The following is a 22,245-nucleotide window of genomic DNA, read 5'->3' as shown; positions in this document are numbered from 1 at the left end:
CTGGCTGCGTGCAGACAAACGCAGAGATTTCTATACACTCTGTCTCATCTACTGCCTTATAAATGATCACTGTCCCTCATATCTCTCCTCGTCCTTAACGCTTATGTCGGAACAACATAGTAGAAACACACGTTCCCATCATAGTAAAATCCTCTCTGTTCCACTGCATCGCTCAGTCACCTTCTCCAAGTCCTTTACAGTAGCGGGAACACGACTCTGGAATAACCTCCCTCGTTATGTTAGAGAACTTAAAAACATGTCCGGCTTCAAAAAACAGTAAATGACGTATCTACTTAAGCAACAGTAATACCTTCCTCTGTATATGAATGCACTTCACCTCACTACTTCCCTCTTTCTCCCTCCTTAAATCTCCCTTCCCCAAAACTCGCTGTACTAGTAAACATCTACTTTACACACCAAGATATTAATATTCAACTGCAAAAAAATGCTTCAAATGGCTCTGAGCACTATGGGACTCAACTGCTGTGGTCATAAGTCCCCTAGAACTTAGAACTACTTAAACCTAACTAACCTAAGGACAGCACACAACACCCAGCCATCACGAGGCAGAGAAAATCCCTGACCCCGCCGGGAATCGAACCCGGGAACCCGGGCGTCGGAAGCGAGAGCGCTACCGCACGACCACGAGATGCGGGCAATATTCAACTGCACAAATCTTCATTACTATTGCCAATTTTTCTCATGTTTATCATTATTATTTGATTTTTTTACTGTTATTATTATTGCTTTTATCATAATTTGTATGTATAGCACATGTTGTAAAAATACTGCCAGCATTTACTTTATTAGGTCTTAGTCATTACTCTTTATTCATATTGTTACTAGAGTAATCTAATTTTCGTATTTAAACTATTGTCATGATGTAACTCTGATGTATGAAATGCTGCATGTGTGAAACACTTGTCCGATGAAAGAGAGGGCCTGATGGCCCTAATCTGATCAAGTTAAATAACTAATAAATAAATATATCTAGATTGAGCCTCAACATTTCTCTTTACAGATTTTCTAGCTTTCCTCAGTGTGGTGTCACCGCCAGACACCACACTTGCTAGGTGGTAGCCTTTAAATCGGCCGCGGTCCATTAGTATACGTCGGACCCGCGTGTCGCGTGTCGCCACCACACGGCAGGTCTAGAGAGACTTCCTAGCACTCGCCCAGTTGTACAGCAGACTTTGCCAGAGATGGATCAATGGCAAATTACGCTCTCATTTGCCGAGACGATAGTTAGCATAGCCTTCAGCTACGTCATTTGCTACGACCTAGCAAGGCGTCATTATCAATAGATATTAAACTTGTGATGCCTGTACCGTCAGACCGATGTTCTACAATTATGGATTAAAGTTAAGTATTACATCAACTGCATCCGTTTTTCTAAGTTCTCATTTCCTTGTAATGTTCCAGACCTCACGCCAGCCTGCGTGAGGTTAAACGCGAGCCTTTTGGCTTCCTCCAAACCCCGTGAATTGGCTCCTGCCAATTCACAACATTGGCGACGAGGATAAAAACGGTCTTATTCTTTATACTTGCTTAAATTACTTGTGTCATGGCTTCGCCACAATCTCCAGATGTACTGTCCGAATTTTATCGCTTACAGAATCAGCAGACGCAGGCCTTATTGGGTGCCCTTGGACAGCTCGTCCAGGGTCAACGTGCAATGCAAAACGATGCGGCAGCCGCCGCTACACCGCTACCGCAGCCACAACACGCAGTTGCACCACCTTTTCGTCCTTTTGATGCTGCACTGGAAAGCTGGACGGAGTGGTCACGCCAATTTGGATTCCATCTCGCCGCCTACAGAATTCAAGGTAACGAGCGGCAGCCTTTTTTGTTAGCATCCGTCGGGGTGCACACGTACCGTGTGATAGTGAAATTATTTCCCCGACGCGATGTAGCAACTCTGTCCTATGAGGAAATTTTGTTGGCATTAGATGCATATTTCCAAGAATCAGTCAATTAGTTGCAAAAAGGTATACCTTCTTTCGTACAAAACGTACGGCCGGTCAGACTAATAGGGAGTGGGTTGCAACTTTGCAAGGCCTTACTAGGGATTGTGCTTTTGAGTGTGAATGTGGACATCCTTATTCAGATACTATGGTACGTGATGCAATTGCACAGAACGTTTCTGATGTTTGTATAAGGGAACAGATTTTGAAACTAGTCAATCCCTCCCTTCAACAAGTGATGGACATATTGGATAGGCAGGACACACTTGACTTTGCTCAGGAATCATTTGCAACTTCGCCAGCCGTGTGTCACGTTAATCGGCCCGCCGGGCGCGCTGCACGGAACAGTAAACAGCCCTCGCGCCCGTCCGCGCAGCTGCCGCCAAGCTCTCCGCTAGGTGTGCCGTGCAAGCAAGCAAATGCAGTGCTGAAATCATGCCCGCGGTGTGCTACTAGACATTCGCGTGAGAATTGCCCGTCACGCCAGGCTATTTGCTTTTTCTGTAATAATAAAGGACATGTTCAGAGTGTTTGCCAGAAAAAGCTCCGATCGGAACCTAGCAACCATTCCAGGCCCTTTGCTTCGCGCTGGAATCGAAACAAGAATACTCAGGCTCGTGAACCTTCGCCCATGGAAATTCATGTAGTTCATTCCACTCCGCCCAGTGCCACTCTCTCTAACAGTGACTGTGTTCGTCCCGCAAATAGTGTGCGTCGACATCGACGGCAATCCCGTCAAGTCGCAAGTGATTCTGTACCAGTGTCAATTCACGTTGCACGAGACAGTCGCTCTTGTCGTCAGCAGGACAATAAACTTTTTGTAGATTTGGTCATAAATGGTACCGTGATACCATTCCAGCTCGATACCGGAGCTGCGGTTTCACTAATCAATCAGGACATGTACAAACAGCTGGGCACACCTCCGTTGCGTGCCGTAAATGTTAAGTTAACTAGCTATTCCGGTCAGAATATCTCTGTGGTAGGACAGTGCAGCCTTCTTGCAACATACAAGGGACAAAAAAACTTGTGTCATTTTACGTCCTTCGTTCTTCTCCTGCAGTGAACTTGTTTGGTTTAGATTTATTTCAGTTGTTTAACTTGTCTATAGTAAATCAAGTCCTATCAGTGTACCAGACTGTGCCTTCAGCCAGTGTTTCTCGTCTATTGGAAGAATTTGCTGACATTTTTGCACCAGGCCTTGGTTGCGCTAAGAACTATAAAGCACATTTGGAACTGAAAGTAAACACGCAACCGAAATTTTTCAGAGCACGCAATGTCCCCCACGCACTGCATGATGAGGTCGCAAGAACGTTAAACGATTGGGAATCACCAGGTGTGATTGAACGTGTGCAGGCTTCTCTCTGGGCATCACCCTTAGTAATTATCCAAAACCTTCCAGAAAATTGAGACCATGTGTGGACTTCAAGGCAATGGTGAATCCACAACTAGTGATTGCAACTTTTCCTTTACCCCGCCCGGAAGATCTTTTTGACAAACTGTGCCCGGGTAAATATTTTTCGAAGTTGGACCTAGCAGATGCGTACTCGCAAATACCAGTGGACGACGAATCCCAGCGCGTCCTGGTGGTTAACACGCATCTGGGTTTGTATCGCTTCAAAAGACTGCCATTCGGGTGTGCATCCGCCCCTGCATTGTTTCCGCAATATCTGCAAACTGTTTGTGCCTCGGTCCCTACTGCAGCAAATTATCTGGACGATATTATGATTTCCGGAAAGACGGAAGACGAACATTTAGCCAATCTCTGAACATTATTTCAGGTCTTGCGACAAAATGGTCTTCGCTCGCGGAAGGACAAATGTGTGTTTTTTGCTCGTGACTTACCCTATCTGGGACATGTAATCAATGCCCAAGGCATACATCCGAGTCCAGAGCACCTCTTTGCCATACACGACTTGGCTTCACCGCAGAATTTGAAGCAGCTACAGAGTGTGCTGGAAAAAATAAATTACTATAACAAATTTGTGCCGCACGCCTCTCAATTTCAGCTCCACTTCATCGCTTATGCCGTAAAGGTGTTCCGTTCGTCTGGACGACGGAATGCGAACGCGCCTTTCACCAGTTGAAATCGGCGTTGCTTTCCACTACTTGCCTTACGCCATTCAATCCCCAGAAACCCCTTTTGTTGATGGTAGATGCATCGGATTTCGGGATCGGTGCTGTGCTTGCGCACAAAGATGGATCGCATGATCGCCCTATTGCCTTTGCGTCCAAATTGCTCTCGTCTGCGCAAAGAAATTATTCACAGATCGAGAAAGAAGCTTTGGCTCTCGTCTTTGGTGTTACTAAGTTCCATGATTTCTTGTATGGTCATCAATTTACCATCATCACGGACCACAAACCTTTGACATCGCTTTTTCATCCGAACAAGCCTGTACCTCCACGTACAGCGCAGAAATTCATTCGCTGGTCTATTTTCCTCTCGCAGTACCGCTACGATATCTTGTATCGGTCCACTGCTAAGCACGGAAACGCCGATGCGTTGTCCCGTTTGCCTGTTGCTGGGGATAGAGCATTCGATTCCTCCGAACTTGCTTGCATGTTCATTGATGCGGAAACCGAAGACGTGGTCGAATCGTTTCCGATTGATTTTCGTCGTGTGGCTACAGCCACAGCTGCTGACCCTGTCCTTGCTACCGTTCTGCGTTTTGATGCCACGCAATGGCCCTTGTCAAAGTCACGGATCGAGGATCCGTTGGTTCGCCGATTTTTTGCTCACAGGGAGAGACTTTTTGTTCGACGTGGTGTTTTGCTGTTGCGTTCTGATAATGATCAGTCCAGGGTCGTGTTCCCATGTTCGTTACAGTCCTCTGTCTTACGGATTCTCCACCAAGGACATTGGGGTATAGTGCGCACGAAACAACTTGCTCGTCAGCACTGTACTTGGTTCGGAATCGATGCGAATATGTGCACTTCTTGGATGGCGTGTGCCGAACAACAATCCGCACCGCCGCGGAAATTCTTTGCATGGCCAAAAGCCACTTCCCCTTGGCAACGCTTACACATCGATTTTGCTGGTCCATTCTGGAATGCTCGATGGTTGGTTGTGGTAGATTCCTTCAGTAATTTTCCTTTTGTTGTCAGGATGTCTTCCACGACGTCATCTGCCACCATCCAAGCGTTATCGGCTATCTTTTGCATTGAAGGTCTTCCACAGACCATTGTTTCCGACAATGGCCCACAATTCATGTCCGCAGAATTTCAGTCATTCTGAAAGGCCAATAGTATTCAACATCTGACATCCGCGCCGTTTTCGCCTCAGTCAAACGGTGCCGCTGAACGATTGGTCCGGAATTTCAAGTCACAGATGTTGAAGTTAAAAGAGTCGCATTCTCGGGAGGACGCGTTATTGCTCTTCTTGTCCTCGTATTGCTCTCAGCCCCGAGATGGTCGCTCGCCGGCTGAGTTGCTCCACGCTCGTCCTCATCGAACCTTGATGTCTTTGCTGCATCCGCCGCATCAGGTTCCTGTGCAGCGGCAGCCACCTGCTTTTGCTCCAGGGGACGTTGTATACTATCGCAACTACCGAGGTTCACGGCGTTGGCTCGCAGGGCGCATTCTTTGCTGCCTAGGCCGCGCTTTGTATCTGGTTTTGGGAGCCTCTGGTGAGGTGCGTCGGCATCTCAATCAGCTGCGCCTCTGTCGTCGCCTGGGTTCTGCCGCTCCCCGTCTGCTTTCAGCGACGGTGCCGTCCGGTCAGCGCCCTGGGGACCCATCTACTGGCTCGCCTCATCCCCAGGTGTTACCGACGATGCCTTCCATTTTGCCCCATGGCGACGCGCCGTCGCCGCAGCCTGTTCTCCCGCCGGCGACGCCAGCAGTGGACGCGTCGCTGCAACCGCCGGGCGGCTCCCTGGGTCACGCACCGCCGATCGCTTCCCGTGACCCGCTGTCCTCCGACATGGAACTCTTGCCCGCTCCGGACCAGATGGCGTCTTCGCCCGTCGGGTACCCCGACGCGATGGAGGTCGACCCTTCGGCCCCTCCTGTTTCTCTACGGGCGCATACACCGCATGTTGGCGTGCACCCTGGACTAGGTTTTCAGGCGTTTCCTAGCTCCCCTCGGACCGAATGGCCGGGTGCGGGTGGCACAGCCTCGCCTGTTGTTAGACTCCCCACCTCGTCGCATACGTCAACATGGGGTTCTCCCCACGGCGGGCGGAGGCCTTATAACACAACCGTCCGCCGATTTGCGGGGGAGAAATGTGGTGTCACCGCCAGACACCACACTTGCTAGGTGGTAGCCTTTAAATCGGCCGCGGTCCATTAGTATAAGTCGGACCCGCGTGTCGCCACTGTCAGTGATTGCAGACCGAGCGCCACCACACGGCAGGTCTAGAGAGACTTCCTAGCACTCGCCCAGTTGTACAGCAGACTTTGCCAGAGATGGATCAATGACAAATTACGCTCTCATTTGCCGAGACGATAGTTAGCATAGCCTTCAGCTACGTCATTTGCTACGACCTAGCAAGGCGCCATTATCAATAGATATTTAACTTGTGATGCCTGTACCGTCAGACCAATGTTCTACAATTATGGATTAAAGTTAAGTATTACATCAACTGCGTCCGTTTTTCTAAGTTCTCATTTCCTTGTAATGTTCCAGACCTCACGCCAGCCTGCGTGAGCTTAAACGCGTGCTATCGGCCTCCTCTCAGTCTTCTGACAAGTCATACTTCAGCTCCTAGAATGTTATCCCTTTGTTCGTTATTTCATCTTTACCGCATGGTGGCCTGCTTTTATTTTCTTATTTCTAGACAATGGGAATACCTTACCTTTAGGTCACTATCATCTGAAAATTGATGATGACGAGAGACGTTATTGTGTACTAGTGAATCTGGCAATACATGGCAATTGCTAAATCTGTGTTGGAAATGGATATACGTCCCATGGTCCGCTCTCCCCCCCTCCTCCCCCGTCTCACTAACCGTCTCCTCGCCCCCCCCCCCTTATCACTGTCCATCACCTTCTCCCTTTTCTCTCTCTTTCTCACTCTCTCTCTCTCTCTCTCTCTCACTCTCTCTCCATCTCCTCCTCGTCCTCTCTCGTTGTCGATCTCCTTCCGAATTTTTATGTCCAGATATGCCCCTCCCCCTCCTCGGTTCATCTCCTCTTTCCCCCTTTTTCTGACCTTGAGTCTTGTGTATTATTATTGCAAACAAAACATGATTGGGAACTGAAATCGCTTAAAATGAATGGGTAAATTGTTTGGAACCTCTGGTGTACAGGATATGAGAGAGAGCTCTCCAGCTGCTGAACGTGTTTGGATAGTAGCTTCAATGAGGGTATTTCCCGTAGTTTCAGAGTTTCAGTCTGTGACCGGGTAGGATTTCAAAGCTTCGCACGATTCAGATTCCGTAGGCGTACTCTAATCATAAACCAATGAGTCACCACTTGCCTATTCTTTTATTAAAACTGATTGCGAGGAAGAAAACATAACACATTGTAGTGTAAAGAGAAGGAATGTCTTATTGTTTAAATTCCCAGCTAGTTTAGTTACAACGACTGTTAGATAGAGAGACAAACCGCACATTTTCGTAGAACAACACAGCATTTTGTTTCTCGCAGTCAGTTTTAACAGAAAACATTTATATTATTGATTAAATTATTTTGAAGACTCGAATTCTGTATTCATTTGCTAGGTACAAGGAGAACATCTCTAGGCTATGTGGAAATTTCGAGATCTGTTTGCTTTTACATGAGCATAGTGTGGTCAGAACCAATCTGGAAAGCTTGTAAGGGTTTTGAAGGCTAGCCTTTACTGAGAAATAGTTGTTCAGAAAAAAGCCGTTAAGTTGCGTCGTTTCCGAGTTAAATAGCATTGAAGTTAGCTAATCAACCCGTTACGTGTGTAAATTCAAGGGGCCCTTTCAATTGACGGTACGGTCGAACGTGTTCTTCGTTTGGTTTCATAAAACGGAGCAAGAGAACGATACAAAAAGTGGATTTGAAGGTTCGTTTGGTTTCCTAAAAGGACGCAAGAGAGCAATGCAAAAAGTGCACTTGGGACGGTAAGAAGGATCGAAACTGAGCCAGCTGTTAGTCACATGGCATAGATGATAGCGCACGAGGCGGCTCAGCATTTGGCTCAGTTAGCATGTTGTAAATCCATGAGTGTCGTCCTATGGGCGTATTTAGTCGGTCTGCATACTCCAAATGGCTGATTTTCGGTGTTCTTTCGACCAGATATGTTTAAACACTTCACTTTCACTTTCCAATTTGTGTTAATTTAATCGTATCAGGAACCATATAGCATAAAATAAAAACACCTAGGTAATATCAGTCTGGTACTATAAGCATTACCAGTCTTCTACAACCAGGTGTTACGTAATAACACACATCTTAAATGCTGTGTGGCGAATGTTTAGCCACCTCACAGGCTTAGTGGGTAGTTGACATCAGTTCTTTTAGGGCGCATGTAGTTGAACACAGATTGCAAATTAGGAGATGATCCATGGCTTGCTCTTCGCATTCGCACAGGGTGGAGTCACAAGAATGTTGGTTTTACACCTACCGACTCCATATCGTAGTCTAAGGAGCGTTTTCCACGTTATCCAGCTTTGTTCATGACCGGGAAGTGAGTTCTCTGATGGTGCCATTAATTCTAGTTTGCGGTCTCTGTTACGCCAAGAATTTAGTCTGAATGTTGAAGGTTGTTCTGTAATGTTTTCCGTAGTATGGAGGAAACTACGTCTTGATTTCAGTTGGGCAGTTTCTGGAGAGGACCCATAAAGGCGATGGACTTCTTTGATGTCCGGGGATGGGATACTGGTACACATTAGATCTTTTGAAATGGAGTTGATCTCATGCTGCCTGTAATTAATCTTCAAGTCTCGTTTAGGGCGAAGTCTTACCTGTCTGCCATACCTGGAACTGTACCAGACAGGGCAGGCAAATTCTCGTGCAGAGTAATTGAGGTGTAACGCAGACATTCACAGAACACGAGACTCGTTTCCGGCGGATGTTATTTCTTACTGATGCCTTTCTTTTGGTGTTACAGCATTGGGTTTTGTAAATTAGGGTTCGATAAAGGATGTCGGTAGTGCTGTGTTTTAACTGGCTATCTTCCCAGGTGTATTGAATGTGTATGTTTAGAGTGTGTAGTGCTGCCAATTCTTAGTCTACGAAAAATCCCCCAAACAATACAGCCACTACTGTGCACACACAAACACAAAACAGTAACACTCATAACATGACTAAGAGAAAGAAATGGTAAAGTGTGAAATAGAAACACAAATTAACACTCACTGTAGCAAATATGTTAAGAAACTACGATTACAGACTGTTTTCAGAACAAGAAACACACTCTGGTCACATTTACAAACAGCAACAGAAAACCAAATGAAGTTGATGGAGTAGGTATTAGAGACTGGAAGTTCAAAAACGCAAATCAGAGTATCAATGACTGGAAGAAATTTCAAAACTAGGTATAAGGAACATACAAGAAGATGGAAATATGAAAATATCCATTCTACCTTCACTTAACACTTGATAAAACATGAGCATGAAGCATCCAACCTGGAACAGGACTTGAAAGTTGGTTGTTAGAGTGAACGATTATAACAAACTCCTGACATTACAGGAAAACTTCCTTGTACAATGAGCCCTGGCCCGCATCTCGTGGTCGTGCGGTAGCGTTCTCGCTTCCCACGCCCGGGTTCCCGGGTTCGATTCCCAGCGGGGTCAGGGATTTTCTCTGCCTCGTGAGGGCTGGGTGTTGTGTGCTGTCCTTAGGTTAGTTAGGTTTAAGTAGTTCTAAGTTCTAGGGGACTTATGACCACAGCAGTTGACTCCCATAGTGCTCAGAGCCATTTGAACCAATGAGCCCTGGTAATGAACAAGAAAGTAATTACTGACCAAGTCAATATAAACAATCAATTGTTGATCATGTTAGTCACTAAAACATACAACATAAACACATAAAATAATAATATAATATTTCTCGACTCTTGCCTCTCTCTCTCGCTGACACACACACACATACATAAGTATCTACTCCACCACGCCACCACACAAAGAATAACGCACACACTCAGATGACATCGTACCCACACGTAACAGCACTCGCACACACTTGACAAATGAACAAATATCGTGCTACACATAAGCACAACACACACAAAAGACAAATGATAAACACACGATGACAGTTGGCAACACTACACACTATAAACGCACACATTCAGTACACAGTGGAAAGTGGAAATGAAATGTTGAAATAAATGTGGTCGAAAAAAAGCCGAAAATCGGCCATCTGGAGTATGCAGACCAACTAAACACACCTCCAGAAGGACGCACGTGGATTGACGTAATTAGAAATCGTAAGTAACACCAAAAGATAATCTAGTCTCACGAAATTGTGCTGCAAACGTTGTTTCTAGCCTGAAAAAAGAATACATTAAAGAGAGAAAACTTAACATAGTAAAATTTTTGTTAAGTACTATGCAATGTAAGACAAATGTGTATGACAGGCCACAGAAGACGCTTCACAATAAAAGAAACGAAACGCATATGGCAGAAAACAAACTGTCTTTCATTTAGTCGCTGCAGTAGCATTAAACATTTTTAATGATGTTGAAATGAGTAATGTACAATGTTTCTAGTTGTTTAAGAGCAGATGATTTCATAATAACATCATTTTTCGCTCAATCTGTGCTCATAACATTTGAAGATTTGTATGAATATATATATATGGAAAAACTGGTAGAAGCGGACCTCGGGGAAGATCAGTTTGGATTCCGTAGAAATGTTGGAACACGTGAGGCAATACTAACCTTACGACTTATCTTAGAAGAAAGATTAAGAAAAGGCAAACTTACGTTTCTAGCATTTGTAGACTTAGAGAAAGCGTTTGACAATGTTAACTGGAATACTCTCTTTCAAATACTGAAGGTGGCAGGGGTAAAATACAGGGAGCGAAAGGCTATTTACAATTTGTACAGAACCCAGATGGCAGTTATAAGAGTCGAGGGGCATGAAAGGGAAGCAGTGGTTGGGAAAGGAGTGAGACAGGGTTGTAGCCTCTCCCCGATGTTATTCAATCTGTATATTGAGCAAACAGTAAAGGAAACAAAAGAAAAATTAGAAGTAGGTATTAAAATTCATGGAGAAGAAGTAAAAGCTTTGAGGTTCGCCGATGACATTGTAATTCTGTCAGAGACAGCAAAGGACTTGGAAGAGCAGTTGAACGGAATGGACAGTGTCTTGAAAGGAGGATGTAAGATGAACATCAACAAAAGCAAAACGAGGATAATGGAATGTAGTCAAATTAAATCGGGTGATGCTGAGAGAATTAGATTAGGAAATGAGACACTTAAAGTAGTAAAGGAGTTTTGCTATTTAGGGAGCAAAATAACTGATGATGGTCGAAGTAGAGAGGATATAAAATGTAGACTGGCAATGGGAAGGAAAGCGTTTCTGAAGAAGAGAAATTTGTTAACATCGAGTATAGATTTAAGTGTCAGGAAGTCGTTTCTGAAAGTATTTGTATGGAGTGTAGCCATGTATGGAAGTGAAACATGGACGATAACTAGTTTGGACAAGAAGAGAATAGAAGCTTTCGAAATGTAGTGCTACAGAAGAATGCTGAAGATAAGGTGGGTAGATCACGTAACTAATGAGGAAGTATTGAATAGAATTGAGGAGAAGAGAAGTTTGTGGCACAACTTGACTAGAAGAAGGGATCGGTTGGTAGGACATGTTTTGAGGCATCAAGGGATCACAAATTTAGCATTGGAGGGCAGCGTGGAGGGTAAAAATCGTAGAGGGAGACCAAGAGATGAATACACTAAACAGATTCAGAAGGATGTAGGTTGCAGTAGGTACTGGGAGATGAAGAAGCTTGCACAGGATAGAGTAGCATGGAGAGCTGCATCAAACCAGTCTCAGGACAGAAGACCACAACAACAACAACATGAATACGCCTTTACAGTAGTGAAGAATGACCTTATACATAGGAATGTCTGATGCTTTCGATCCGGAATATGGTAAATGGATTTAATTGGACTGCCTGAATCAGATTTTCACACTGCTTTCACAGATACAGGTTAAGGACATCTGTAAAGGGAATTTTAAAATTGTATTGTTGTTTCGTCTAGATAAATAACTCATTTAATTTCTGTGTATAATCTACCTCTACTTACTGCATGTATAAACAAACTGCAAATAACTTGTAATTTTCAGTGTTTGAATGTGTGTGACGTAGTGCATAATTTGTATGACTAATTTGATAAGTGATGAGAAAGAGTTTGAAAGTATTACGTCAGTTGGTAGGATAAAGTAATTAATGATACGTTTTATTTGCGGAAAGATGCGTGTAATTAATTATGAAAACTGTGACCGAAACAGCGTCGTCGTTGTTGATCAGTAACTTCCGTTGGGAGAACATACTCGTATATCTACTGGAACGCTTGTTAAGAGGCTTCCGTGAACGGTGAGAACGTTTTAGATTAATTCGGAAATGCAATGTAGCAATTGCAGCTTCAGTATAGAAGTGGAATAAACTTTACTGTTAATACAAGCGTGTTGAGCCTAAGCATTGTTAGGAAGTGTGTTAAACTCAATTGGTCAATGGTTACATTCAAATTGTTTGAGCCGCTAAAGAGAGGATGAAACGCAAGTGATTGGGCTCACCTGTTCCCGCACGCTGTGAGCCCCGAGGCAGTAGAGCAGCAACTGCGTGCTGACTGCAGGCGCGCTCACCAAAATCTTCAGCAGAGATCCACTTTCAGCGCTCTGTGAACAAATCACGTTTCCATCACTTTTTCTTCGTATGTCATTCTGTCAACAACCTTCAGAGCGCACAAAAAGGATACAGATAGCTAAAAATATGAAAATGAACGTTAAAATCGGTATGCGTATAAAACAATATTTCTTAAATTAACTACGACCTTTAGTCATAAATCATTGATCATCAACACGAAAAAATGAAATTACGAAATTAGTATTTTGTTTGTCTGCAAGTATATGTCTGCAGTCCCGGTACACATTAAAACAGTCGCGCCACAATACCGTAGCACGCTGCTAGATGAGCTAAAGCAGCTCACTAATAAAGTGCAGTATCGTACAGCAGCTTATTTTTCAGCATTTGAAGAACAACGCTGCAGCAAGCCCCGCTGATGTGGTGGGAATGCACAATAACGATGTACCGTCACATGATACGCTGATCAGCTGGTGCAGACGCCTGCACTCTGTTCAAACTGCTCAAACATCTCTGAATGATGAAGAACGAAGTAGCAGACGACCTCTCTGAAAAACTGGGAATCGTAAAAGAAGTGAAGGTTCTGGTGCTCGAAGACCAGCGGATCACTTCTGAGAAAAAAAGTGAGTCATGGATCAGTTTTCAACATCTTGCACGACACTTTGAAAAGGCTAAGAGTTGTAGCCTGCAGGGTTCCGCGAGTGTTCGCACCCCGACAAATCAAGGCAACGGCGGAAATGCATCTGTGTCAGTCCCGAAACGATTTGGGAGGCCGTCAAGTGCTGCTGGAAGCTTTGTGCACTACAACGCCCGTTCTCATTCTGAACAGGACACCATCCACCGTCATACATGCTGTCTCTTTAGGCTATCTAATTCTGTCTCATCTTTCGTATTCTCCTGGCGTGGCAGTCTGTGACTTCTTCCACTTTCTTTGGATGAAGATACAAAGGCCTGCGAGCATTTTCAGGAAAAATACCTGATGGTTTTCGAGGTGGAACGTTCCCTGAATAGCTAAACTACAGACTTCTCCCAGCAAGGTCTCCACCAAGACAACCATCGTTGAGAAGATGTGAGAATAACCAGACGAGAACTAACAAAATGACCTAGTTTCTCGGTTGTCGCTTGATTAAAAACTTATGATCACATCTCACACACTTGGCAGTTCTGTTGATACTTCACGCATGCTACGCGTGGACTGAGTTATGAACACGGAAATGCACTTTATGCCAAAGATTTTTGTACAACATTTTTGAGTAGTCGTTTTTCTGGTGAAAGAAGACGTTAGTATGAGCAAAAGCCCTAAGCCTGGCTGAAAACTGAGAATCGAACCTATGAATATGTTCACTGATACCTACTTCGAATGAGGCTTGAACTGAATGGCACAACTGACTTTATTGTTCAAGGTATTGTTTTATATCTGTATTTCTGTTGAATATTCCATTCCTTCGTTAAGATAACGATGACGTATTTGCCCTTGAAAGTGACCAAAGTTACTTGAAGAGTTGGCTCTATCTTTGACTGACAGACTGAGCGATGTGGATAGCTGGTGAAGTCAATGGTTCAAATGGCTCTGAGCACTATGGGACTCAACTGCTGAGGTCATTAGTCCCCTAGAACTTAGAACTAGTTAAACCTAACTAACCTAAGGACATCACAAACATCCATGCCCGAGGCAGGATTCGAACCTGCGACCGTAGCGGTCTTGCGGTTCCAGACTGCAGCGCCTTTAACCGCACGGCCACTTCGGCCGACTGTGAAGTCAATGGATTCGTATTCTGGCGGACTGATCTTTTAATAACCGGCTCACCACCCAAATTAAAAATTTTCTTTATTTGCTTAAATCGATTAAGGCGAGTGCCATAAAAGTTCCTTTCAAAACGAGACAGACGATTTTCTTCTCTCCACTTCTCTTGCCTAAGCTAGAGCTTCGATTTTCATGACATTGTCGTCGACGGGACTTTAAGATTTAATCATCTTGACTCCAAATTTAAGCAATATTCCTTACGCTTTCGCTGGATCTTCTTGAGTGTGATCGTGCTAACATCTTCTAGCTTACGTCCACGCAAATGGTTTCAATCAAATTTGTGATAAATACATGTAGTGGTTTTTCTTGTTTCTATCTGCGTGGGTGCGTCACGTATCTGAGTCTAAATTACGCAGAATTTGAGACAAATTCAGGGGAAATTCATCTATTTGCCCATCTTCATGACTTATACCTATTCAAATGTTTTATGAATATGGTATCGCCTGAAGACCTAGAAGGAGGTCAGTGTAACATTGGCCGAAACGTTGGCTTCTCCAGTATAGTTTTTACATTATGACGCAATACCGTATTCAGAAAACTTTAGTGTCAACCGACTCTGCTGCGAAAATCTTTGCAGTTTTCATACCGATTGGTGCATCTAAAGTTCATTTGCCTAGGGAAGTCGCATTCCTAACGTTTCATTGGTATTTACGAGGAGACTTCAAAAAGTAATTTACAATTATTGTGGTAGGGCAAATAACTTCTATTGAAAGCTACACTACACTTCAATGCCACACAGATACGTGACACAATTTTTCCACACTGTAACCAAGTTTCGGTAAACAATGGCCGCAAATTTATTCCAATGGTTCGCTTCCTTGACGATAGAAATCCGCTCTTTGATCACGGAGCCATTCGAAAATCGCTGTGTAAATTCCCTCATCGTCGGACAATGTCTTTCACGATGGAAATCATATGGTGTAAGATTCATCATCCACACCTGTGTGGCCACTGTCATTTGGTCCATACACCACCAGAATTTAATAGGGCATCTTTGTGCAAGTCAGGGTTTTGCCATAAAGAATCGTACTGCTTCGCGCACTTCAGCTTTGGAGCAGGTTTACAGTTACCGCGCTACTTCCCTCCTGCACTGTGCTGTACCTGTTATCGATACCGCGGCGGAACTGTGTTTGCAGAAACCCCAAACGTGTACTCTATTTTGACAATGGACCATTCTGGTCTTAGCGTGGGATGATATGTGTAACTTACTTTCTGAAAGACATACGTATCATCCCTTAGTTATCAACTGCAAACTCGACATCTTTGGGACGAGCAGCCTGTCCTATTTCTTGGCTTCGTTTACATTAGTATCAATGTAATGACACTCTTTTACTGACGACATTACGGCTATCGCTCTCAAAACCGAAAGTGGCGAAATATGGAGCGTCAAAGATTTCTTTATGCTTCAATTGCATTACCGCATTATATTGTCCATATAATCGATATGCTCTAAGCGACGCTACAAGATTTACTTAAACTTACGACACTGTCGAATTATTATTTTGTGCGGTAATGCTTGTCTACGACATGTTTACTCTGTTCTGCGACCACAGACATAAATTTGGCGAACCCTTACCATTTATTTCATAATGTCTGTGACAAGGAACCCCTTTAGTGCGAAGTCACAAGTTCAGTCTTTAGTAACGCTCATTTGAAAGTTTTATGTTAGCAACTAAGACAGGAAATATATTTACGAACCTTCAGCATGCTGAATAGCTTGGGTCAGAAATTTCTGTTAATCAGTAGAACGAAAAACCAGTCCAAACTTGCAAATTTTATTTTTTTATTCACTCGAAGACTTGTGTCGGCCGAGACTCATTTTCAAATCGTCGTCCCGAAACTAGTCATCGAGCGAACAAAGAAGTAAAATTTGCAACTTTGGCCTTGCGTTTCGTTCTACTGAGAAAATATATTAGCTGCTAATGACTCACCATGTGTTTGGGGAGGGCAAACAGAAAATGAGTGTCTGGGAGCTGCTGAGATCAATCTTCTGTGGGATGTGTGTATTGCAATTCACAAAATGGACATTGTCGGCATTCAAGAAATCTTCAAATCTAACCGGTAGCTTGCACCATGAACGCCGAATGAAAAATGGAGCGCCGCAGTGATCACAAAGGTTCGCACATATCAAGATCGAAGGCGAACCCCTAGGGAGTTACTAACCGTGCAGGACGTTCAGCTAGGTATTCACTCTTAAAGAATGCAACAATGCATATAGAAGCATATTGGTGTAACGGGGCGATGGGAACTGATGGAATGTCACGGCATGCAACCGAATGCGAAACAGTCTGGCCGGCCGCTGTAGCCGAGCGGTTATAGGTTTTTCAGTCCGGAACTGCGCTGCTGCTACGGTCATAGGTTCGAATTCTGCCTCGAGCATGGATGTGTGTGATGTCCTTAGGTTTAAGTAGTTCTAAGTTTAGGGGACTGAAGACCTCAGACGTTAAGTCCCATAGTGCTTAGAGCTATTTGAACCATTTTTTTGCAACAGTCTGCCATGGAGCTTATCGTCAAACCGGATATCCTTTAGGACTTAGCTACACAAAGCGCGATAATATGTTTTCCAGGTGCCGAAAAAACAAACATTCATAGGCTGGATTTGTCCAGTGTTTCCAGCTGGTATGAATTGCAATATCACACTCTTTTACGCTAAAGGAGACCAGGAATCAAGCAAAATAAAGTTATTTTGACCAACTATTGGCCAAAAGCAGTATTCATACCATAGTTGTAGTTCTCTTAACCCCATTTGCCCTTGCAAGATCACACATCACGCACACAGGAAAGAATCTTATGGAGCAGACCACCTCCAACTTCTCGTAGCACAGTAAATAACTTTCCATCCAATTTACGATCCATACAATCAGTCAACGTAATTGTGTACGAATGCATTAGGGCATTGATGTTAGTTGATCTTGATACAACTCTCTTGGTGTCTTTAATTTTCAGAGCTCCTCTCATGCGCATTTCCTCTTCAGATCCCGACTGGTCGGAGTTGAAAAAAATTCCTTTCTGAACGGAAGGATAAGTTTGTTTATCTCATCTATAAATTTTCGGGCCGATTCCGCTGTTTGCTGTGCCTCATCAAGTTGACGCTTTGCTTGAAATTTCGTTATTTTTTGTCTTCCAATCCTGTAGCACTCTCTGAACCATCCATTGCTTCACTTGAAATGACGGAAATCTACATCGTGCTCAATTTGATGTGCATAATTTAGTAGGTCACTAACATGAACATCGTGCAAATTGTATCGAGCGTTCTTGAAACACGCAAACACCACTCTTTGTATCAAGTGCGCCTTGTCCTCTCTTGAATATTCGTAGTTTCTCTTACGCACTAAACGGTCGTATTCTTGCGGACTTACTCGAAATCTGTTCATAAATTATTATATTTTTACTGTGCTGAGGATGATATTCCATTTACGTAATTATGTTTAGTGCTCCCTTCTTGGACAACGATTGCCCTTTACCACGTTTCACTGGAGACGGCTCCACGTCCGACAAGTATGAAGAACTACAGGACAGGACAAGTGTTTCAAAATCACTTTCACTTATTAAGTACATATCATAGGCCTCAAGGACATTTTCTGCACAGTCGCGCGTATAAGCCACAACACTTTCGACTGACTCATCTTGTTGTAGATATATGAATGTCTGGTTTGGTCACTGTTGTCATTGCCCTGCTTTGTATCAACACCTGTAGCACCTGTTGTGAGTTACTCGTCGATTAAGTAGTTCAACGACGCTTCGTAGTCACATTCTGTGCTCACGATTTGATACTTCCATTCCCGCCCCCTGTTGCCATTAGCAACCAGTACTGTGGTTGCATGGTAAACTACATGTGGGGTGTCGAATGCCGTAAACATCTTTGACCTCGCACTCAAGGAGTTCCTTGTGAATCATACAGAACATTTAAGTTATTACTGCAACGAACACTGACTTTTTTTATTGGAAACTGCTTATTATTAGATCATATAACGCTAATATTACATGTCAATACGATCTTGTAAATTCGTTATGTAAATATCTAGCAATTAAATTACTGACTTACTGTTCACTGTTCTTCAGAATAATTGTTAAGCTTTCTAAGAGAAATAATAAATAAAAAAATCGTGGGATTCATATTGAGATTTCCCGATTAACGTTCCTATAGGAGCTCACTTTAGAGACTTGCAGTAGACATACAGGGTGTTTCAAAAATGACCGGTATATTTGAAACGGTAATAAAAACTAAACGAGCAGCGATAGAAATACACCGTTTGTTGCAATATGCTTGGGACAACAGTACATTTTCGGGCAGACAAACTTTCGAAATTACAGTAGTTACAATTTTCAACAACAGTTGGCGCTGCGGTCTGGGAAACTCTATAGTACGATATTTTCCACATATCCACCATGCGTAGCAATAATATGGCGTAGTCTCTGAATGAAATTACTCGAAACCTTTGACAACGTGTCTGGCGGAATGGCTTCACGTGCAGATGAGATGTACTGCTTCAGCTGTTCAATTGTTTCTGGATTCTGGCGGTACACCTGGTCTTTCAAGTGTCCCCACAGAAAGAAGTCACAGGGGTTCATGTCTGGCGAATAGGGAGGCCAATCCACGCCGCCTCCTGTATGTTTCGGATAGCCCAAAGCAATCACACGATCATCGAAATATTCATTCAGAAAATTAAAGACGTCGGCCGTGCGATGTGGCCGGGCACCATCTTGCATAAACCACGAGGTGTTCGCAGTGTCGTCTAAGGCAGTTTGTACCGCCACAAATTCACGAAGAATGTCCAGATAGCGTGATGCAGTAATCGTTTAGGATCTGAAAAATGGGCCAATGATTCCTTTGGAAGAAATGGCGGCCCAGAGCAGTACTTTTTGAGGATGCAGGGACGATGGGACTGCAACATGGGGCTTTTCGGTTCCCCATATGCGCCAGTTCTGTTTATTGACGAAGCCGTCCAGGTAAAAATAAGCTTCGTCAGTAAACCAAATGCTGCCCACATGCATATCGCCGTCATCAATCCTGTGCACTATATCGTTAGCGAATGTCTCTCGTGCAGCAATGGTAGCGGCGCTTTGTATGGATAGAGGTGTAAACTCTTTGTATGGATAGAGGTGTAAACTCTGGCGCATGAGACGATACGTGGACGTTGGCGTCATTTGGACCGCAGCTGCAACACGGCGAACGGAAACCGGAGGCCGCTGTTGGATCACCTGCTGCACTAGCTGCACGTTGCCCTCTGTGGTTGCCGTACGCGGTCGCCCTACCTTTCCAGCACGTTCATCCGTCACGTTCACAGTCCGTTGAAATTTTTCAAACAGATCCTTTATTGTATCGCTTTTCGGTCCTTTGGTTACATTAAACCTCCGTTGAAAACTTCGTCTTGTTGCAACAACACTGTGTTCTAGGCGGTGGAATTCCAACACCAGAAAAATCCTCTGTTCTAAGGAATAAACCATGTTGTCTACAGCACACTTGCACGTTGTGAACAGCACACGCTTACAGCAGAAAGACGACGTACAGAATGGCGCACCCACAGACTGCGTTGTCTTCTATATCTTTCACATCACTTGCAGCACCATCTGTTGTTGAAAATTGTAACTACTGTAATTTCGAAAGTTTGTCCGCCTGAAAATGTACTGTTGTCCCAAGCATATTGCAACAAACGGTGTATTTCTATCGCTGCTCGTTTAGTTTTTATTGCCGTTTCAAATATACCGGTCATTTTTGAAACACCTTGTATTTCCTGAGATAACTTCTGCCTTCTTCGTTTCTGTGGCTGAGAATAGTCGCAGCAAGATTGTTTAAAGCCGTATAATATTTTTGGGAATATTACCCACTTCTAGATCTTAGACAACACCTCGAAGTTTACGAGTATCATATTTTGCAATAAGCGGTGACGTGAATTTCCAAGTGGTACCTACATAAGCTGCCGGGAAAATGAGCATGCAGCCGTTGAATACTCCTAGAGCCAGCTGCATCATTGCGATGGGATTCATCACTTTTTCTAAATGAACGATGAACCTGAAAAAAGAAAAATAATATTCAGTTTGCCAAGGAACAAGATTATGAAATTCTTAGCATGTTCCGTGGGTGCATCAACGTATTGTTTCATACACCGTTACAGAGGTAGTGCACAAAGAGGGTGTAGTTATTAAATACTTTAACGAACATTAGTGCGCCAGACTGTAAATGATTCTCTTCTCTGGGTTAAGCTACATACATTTTTTGAAACATGAAGAACATAATCAAAAAATATTTACAGGTCACTATTCGGAGAAAAACGCGGTCGGATCCTTCTTTTCTGTTTCAATCCAGAAATGTTTCGGTCCTCTGGATCCTCACAGCATGATTGTTAATTGCTTGATACTTGCTTGAAGCATATAAAGATAAAAAAATACATACAGCTATGAGCCTGGTCCTCAAATTCTCAAAATATTTCCACAATGTGTATCTTAGTTCTACATTTGATTGTTTACGGACCTCTCTGCCGTATTGGTACAACTGTTCACTAAAGTCAGTCGATTGTATCTGTGAGTGCTTGTACTTTAACACACTTTATGTAAAACAATTGTTAAGCCTGAAATGAAACTACTGGAAGTCGTGTTTTTAGCTGTTTATCCATTCAAACGCCTATTTAATTTTCGTTCGCTCTCAGCCTTGTTCGGAGTGAACGTCCACGTCAGACTTTTGGCAATAGAATTTATGTTGCATGAGTGTTCCCATTTATAAAATAGGAAGTATTGTTTAAGATCAAATGTGTGTCGTCAGAGCCACATTCGTCAGAGTTACTTAAATTATCTACCTTCTCCGTTCCCTAGTCACAGAGTAGGCCGAATATTCTTTAATATGTCTCTGGTCAAATTTTAAATATTCTTTGGGCCATGCTATGTGATCTCCACATTACCATGTGTACTGATTCATACGGTAGAGGGGAGGCTGTAGTGTTCTGGCTGATCTTTCTGCATCACATATCCAAAAAGATTCAATAAGAAACAGTAAGACATCTTTCTCAATAAGTTAACTAACTTTACGTCGTCGTTGACTACAAGAATTGAAGGCTAGAATTCTTAATTTGCGTCACTTCGAGTAAGAGTCTGAGAACTGAATCAGCTCAGGATGCCATTTCTTGTATTTGACATTGCTGAACATTTCTCAGCCACATTTGGACGTCATCCTCTTAAAAGTAACTTCAGTTGTGGAACTGTATGGCAATATAAGGACCTGTTGTGTTCTCTTGTAGGGAGATTTGAAAGCGAAAGAAAGTCATTAACAAAACGAGAAATAAGGGTACAAGAAATTACACGTGAGATCGTCTTGCACTGTCAAGAGAAAAAACTGAAGACAATCGACTTTGCCGTGTAATGGGTCGACGTTTGAAAAGCAAAATGTTATGGTATTTCTTAGGTTTCCTGAGTGGAAAGCGAATGCATATGCTGCGTATGCGTTGGAATCAGTGTGCTGGTCAAATGTGGACTGGATAAATTTCCGAAAGTCATCAGCCTGGCGCATTTACACCGGTAACAGATTTACTTAGTTATTCGAATGCATGCTTTCGAACACTATTATAGTTCCAGAATGAAATTTTGACTCTGTAGTGGAGTATGCGCTGATATGAAACTTCCTGTCAGATGAATGATGTGTGCCGGACCGAGACTCGAACTCGGGACCTTTGCCTTTTGCGGGCCAGTGCTCTCCCGGTAGGTCACCTGCCTGCAAAAGGCAAAGGTCCTGAGCTCCAGTATCGGTTCGGCACACATTTTTAATCTGC

General features: G+C 43.5%; 1 protein-coding gene across 1 annotated transcript in view; it reads right to left on the bottom strand.

Moving 5' to 3' along the window:
* The window catches only part of LOC126260452 (odorant receptor 43a-like), an 87,821-nt gene that overhangs the window by 62,291 nt on the left and 3,285 nt on the right, over window positions 1–22,245 (bottom strand). The window contains exons 2-3 of the mRNA XM_049957781.1: window positions 20,399–20,498; window positions 12,615–12,716 (exon numbers count right to left, since the gene is read on the bottom strand). Of these exons, the coding sequence (XP_049813738.1) occupies window positions 12,615–12,716; window positions 20,399–20,498 (202 nt within the window). The remainder of the gene's footprint in view (window positions 1–12,614; window positions 12,717–20,398; window positions 20,499–22,245) is intronic.

This window comes from Schistocerca nitens, chromosome 5 (assembly GCF_023898315.1).
Source record: "Schistocerca nitens isolate TAMUIC-IGC-003100 chromosome 5, iqSchNite1.1, whole genome shotgun sequence".
NCBI lineage: Eukaryota > Metazoa > Arthropoda > Insecta > Orthoptera > Acrididae > Schistocerca > Schistocerca nitens.
This window is presented reverse-complemented; position numbering and strand designations above follow the sequence as displayed.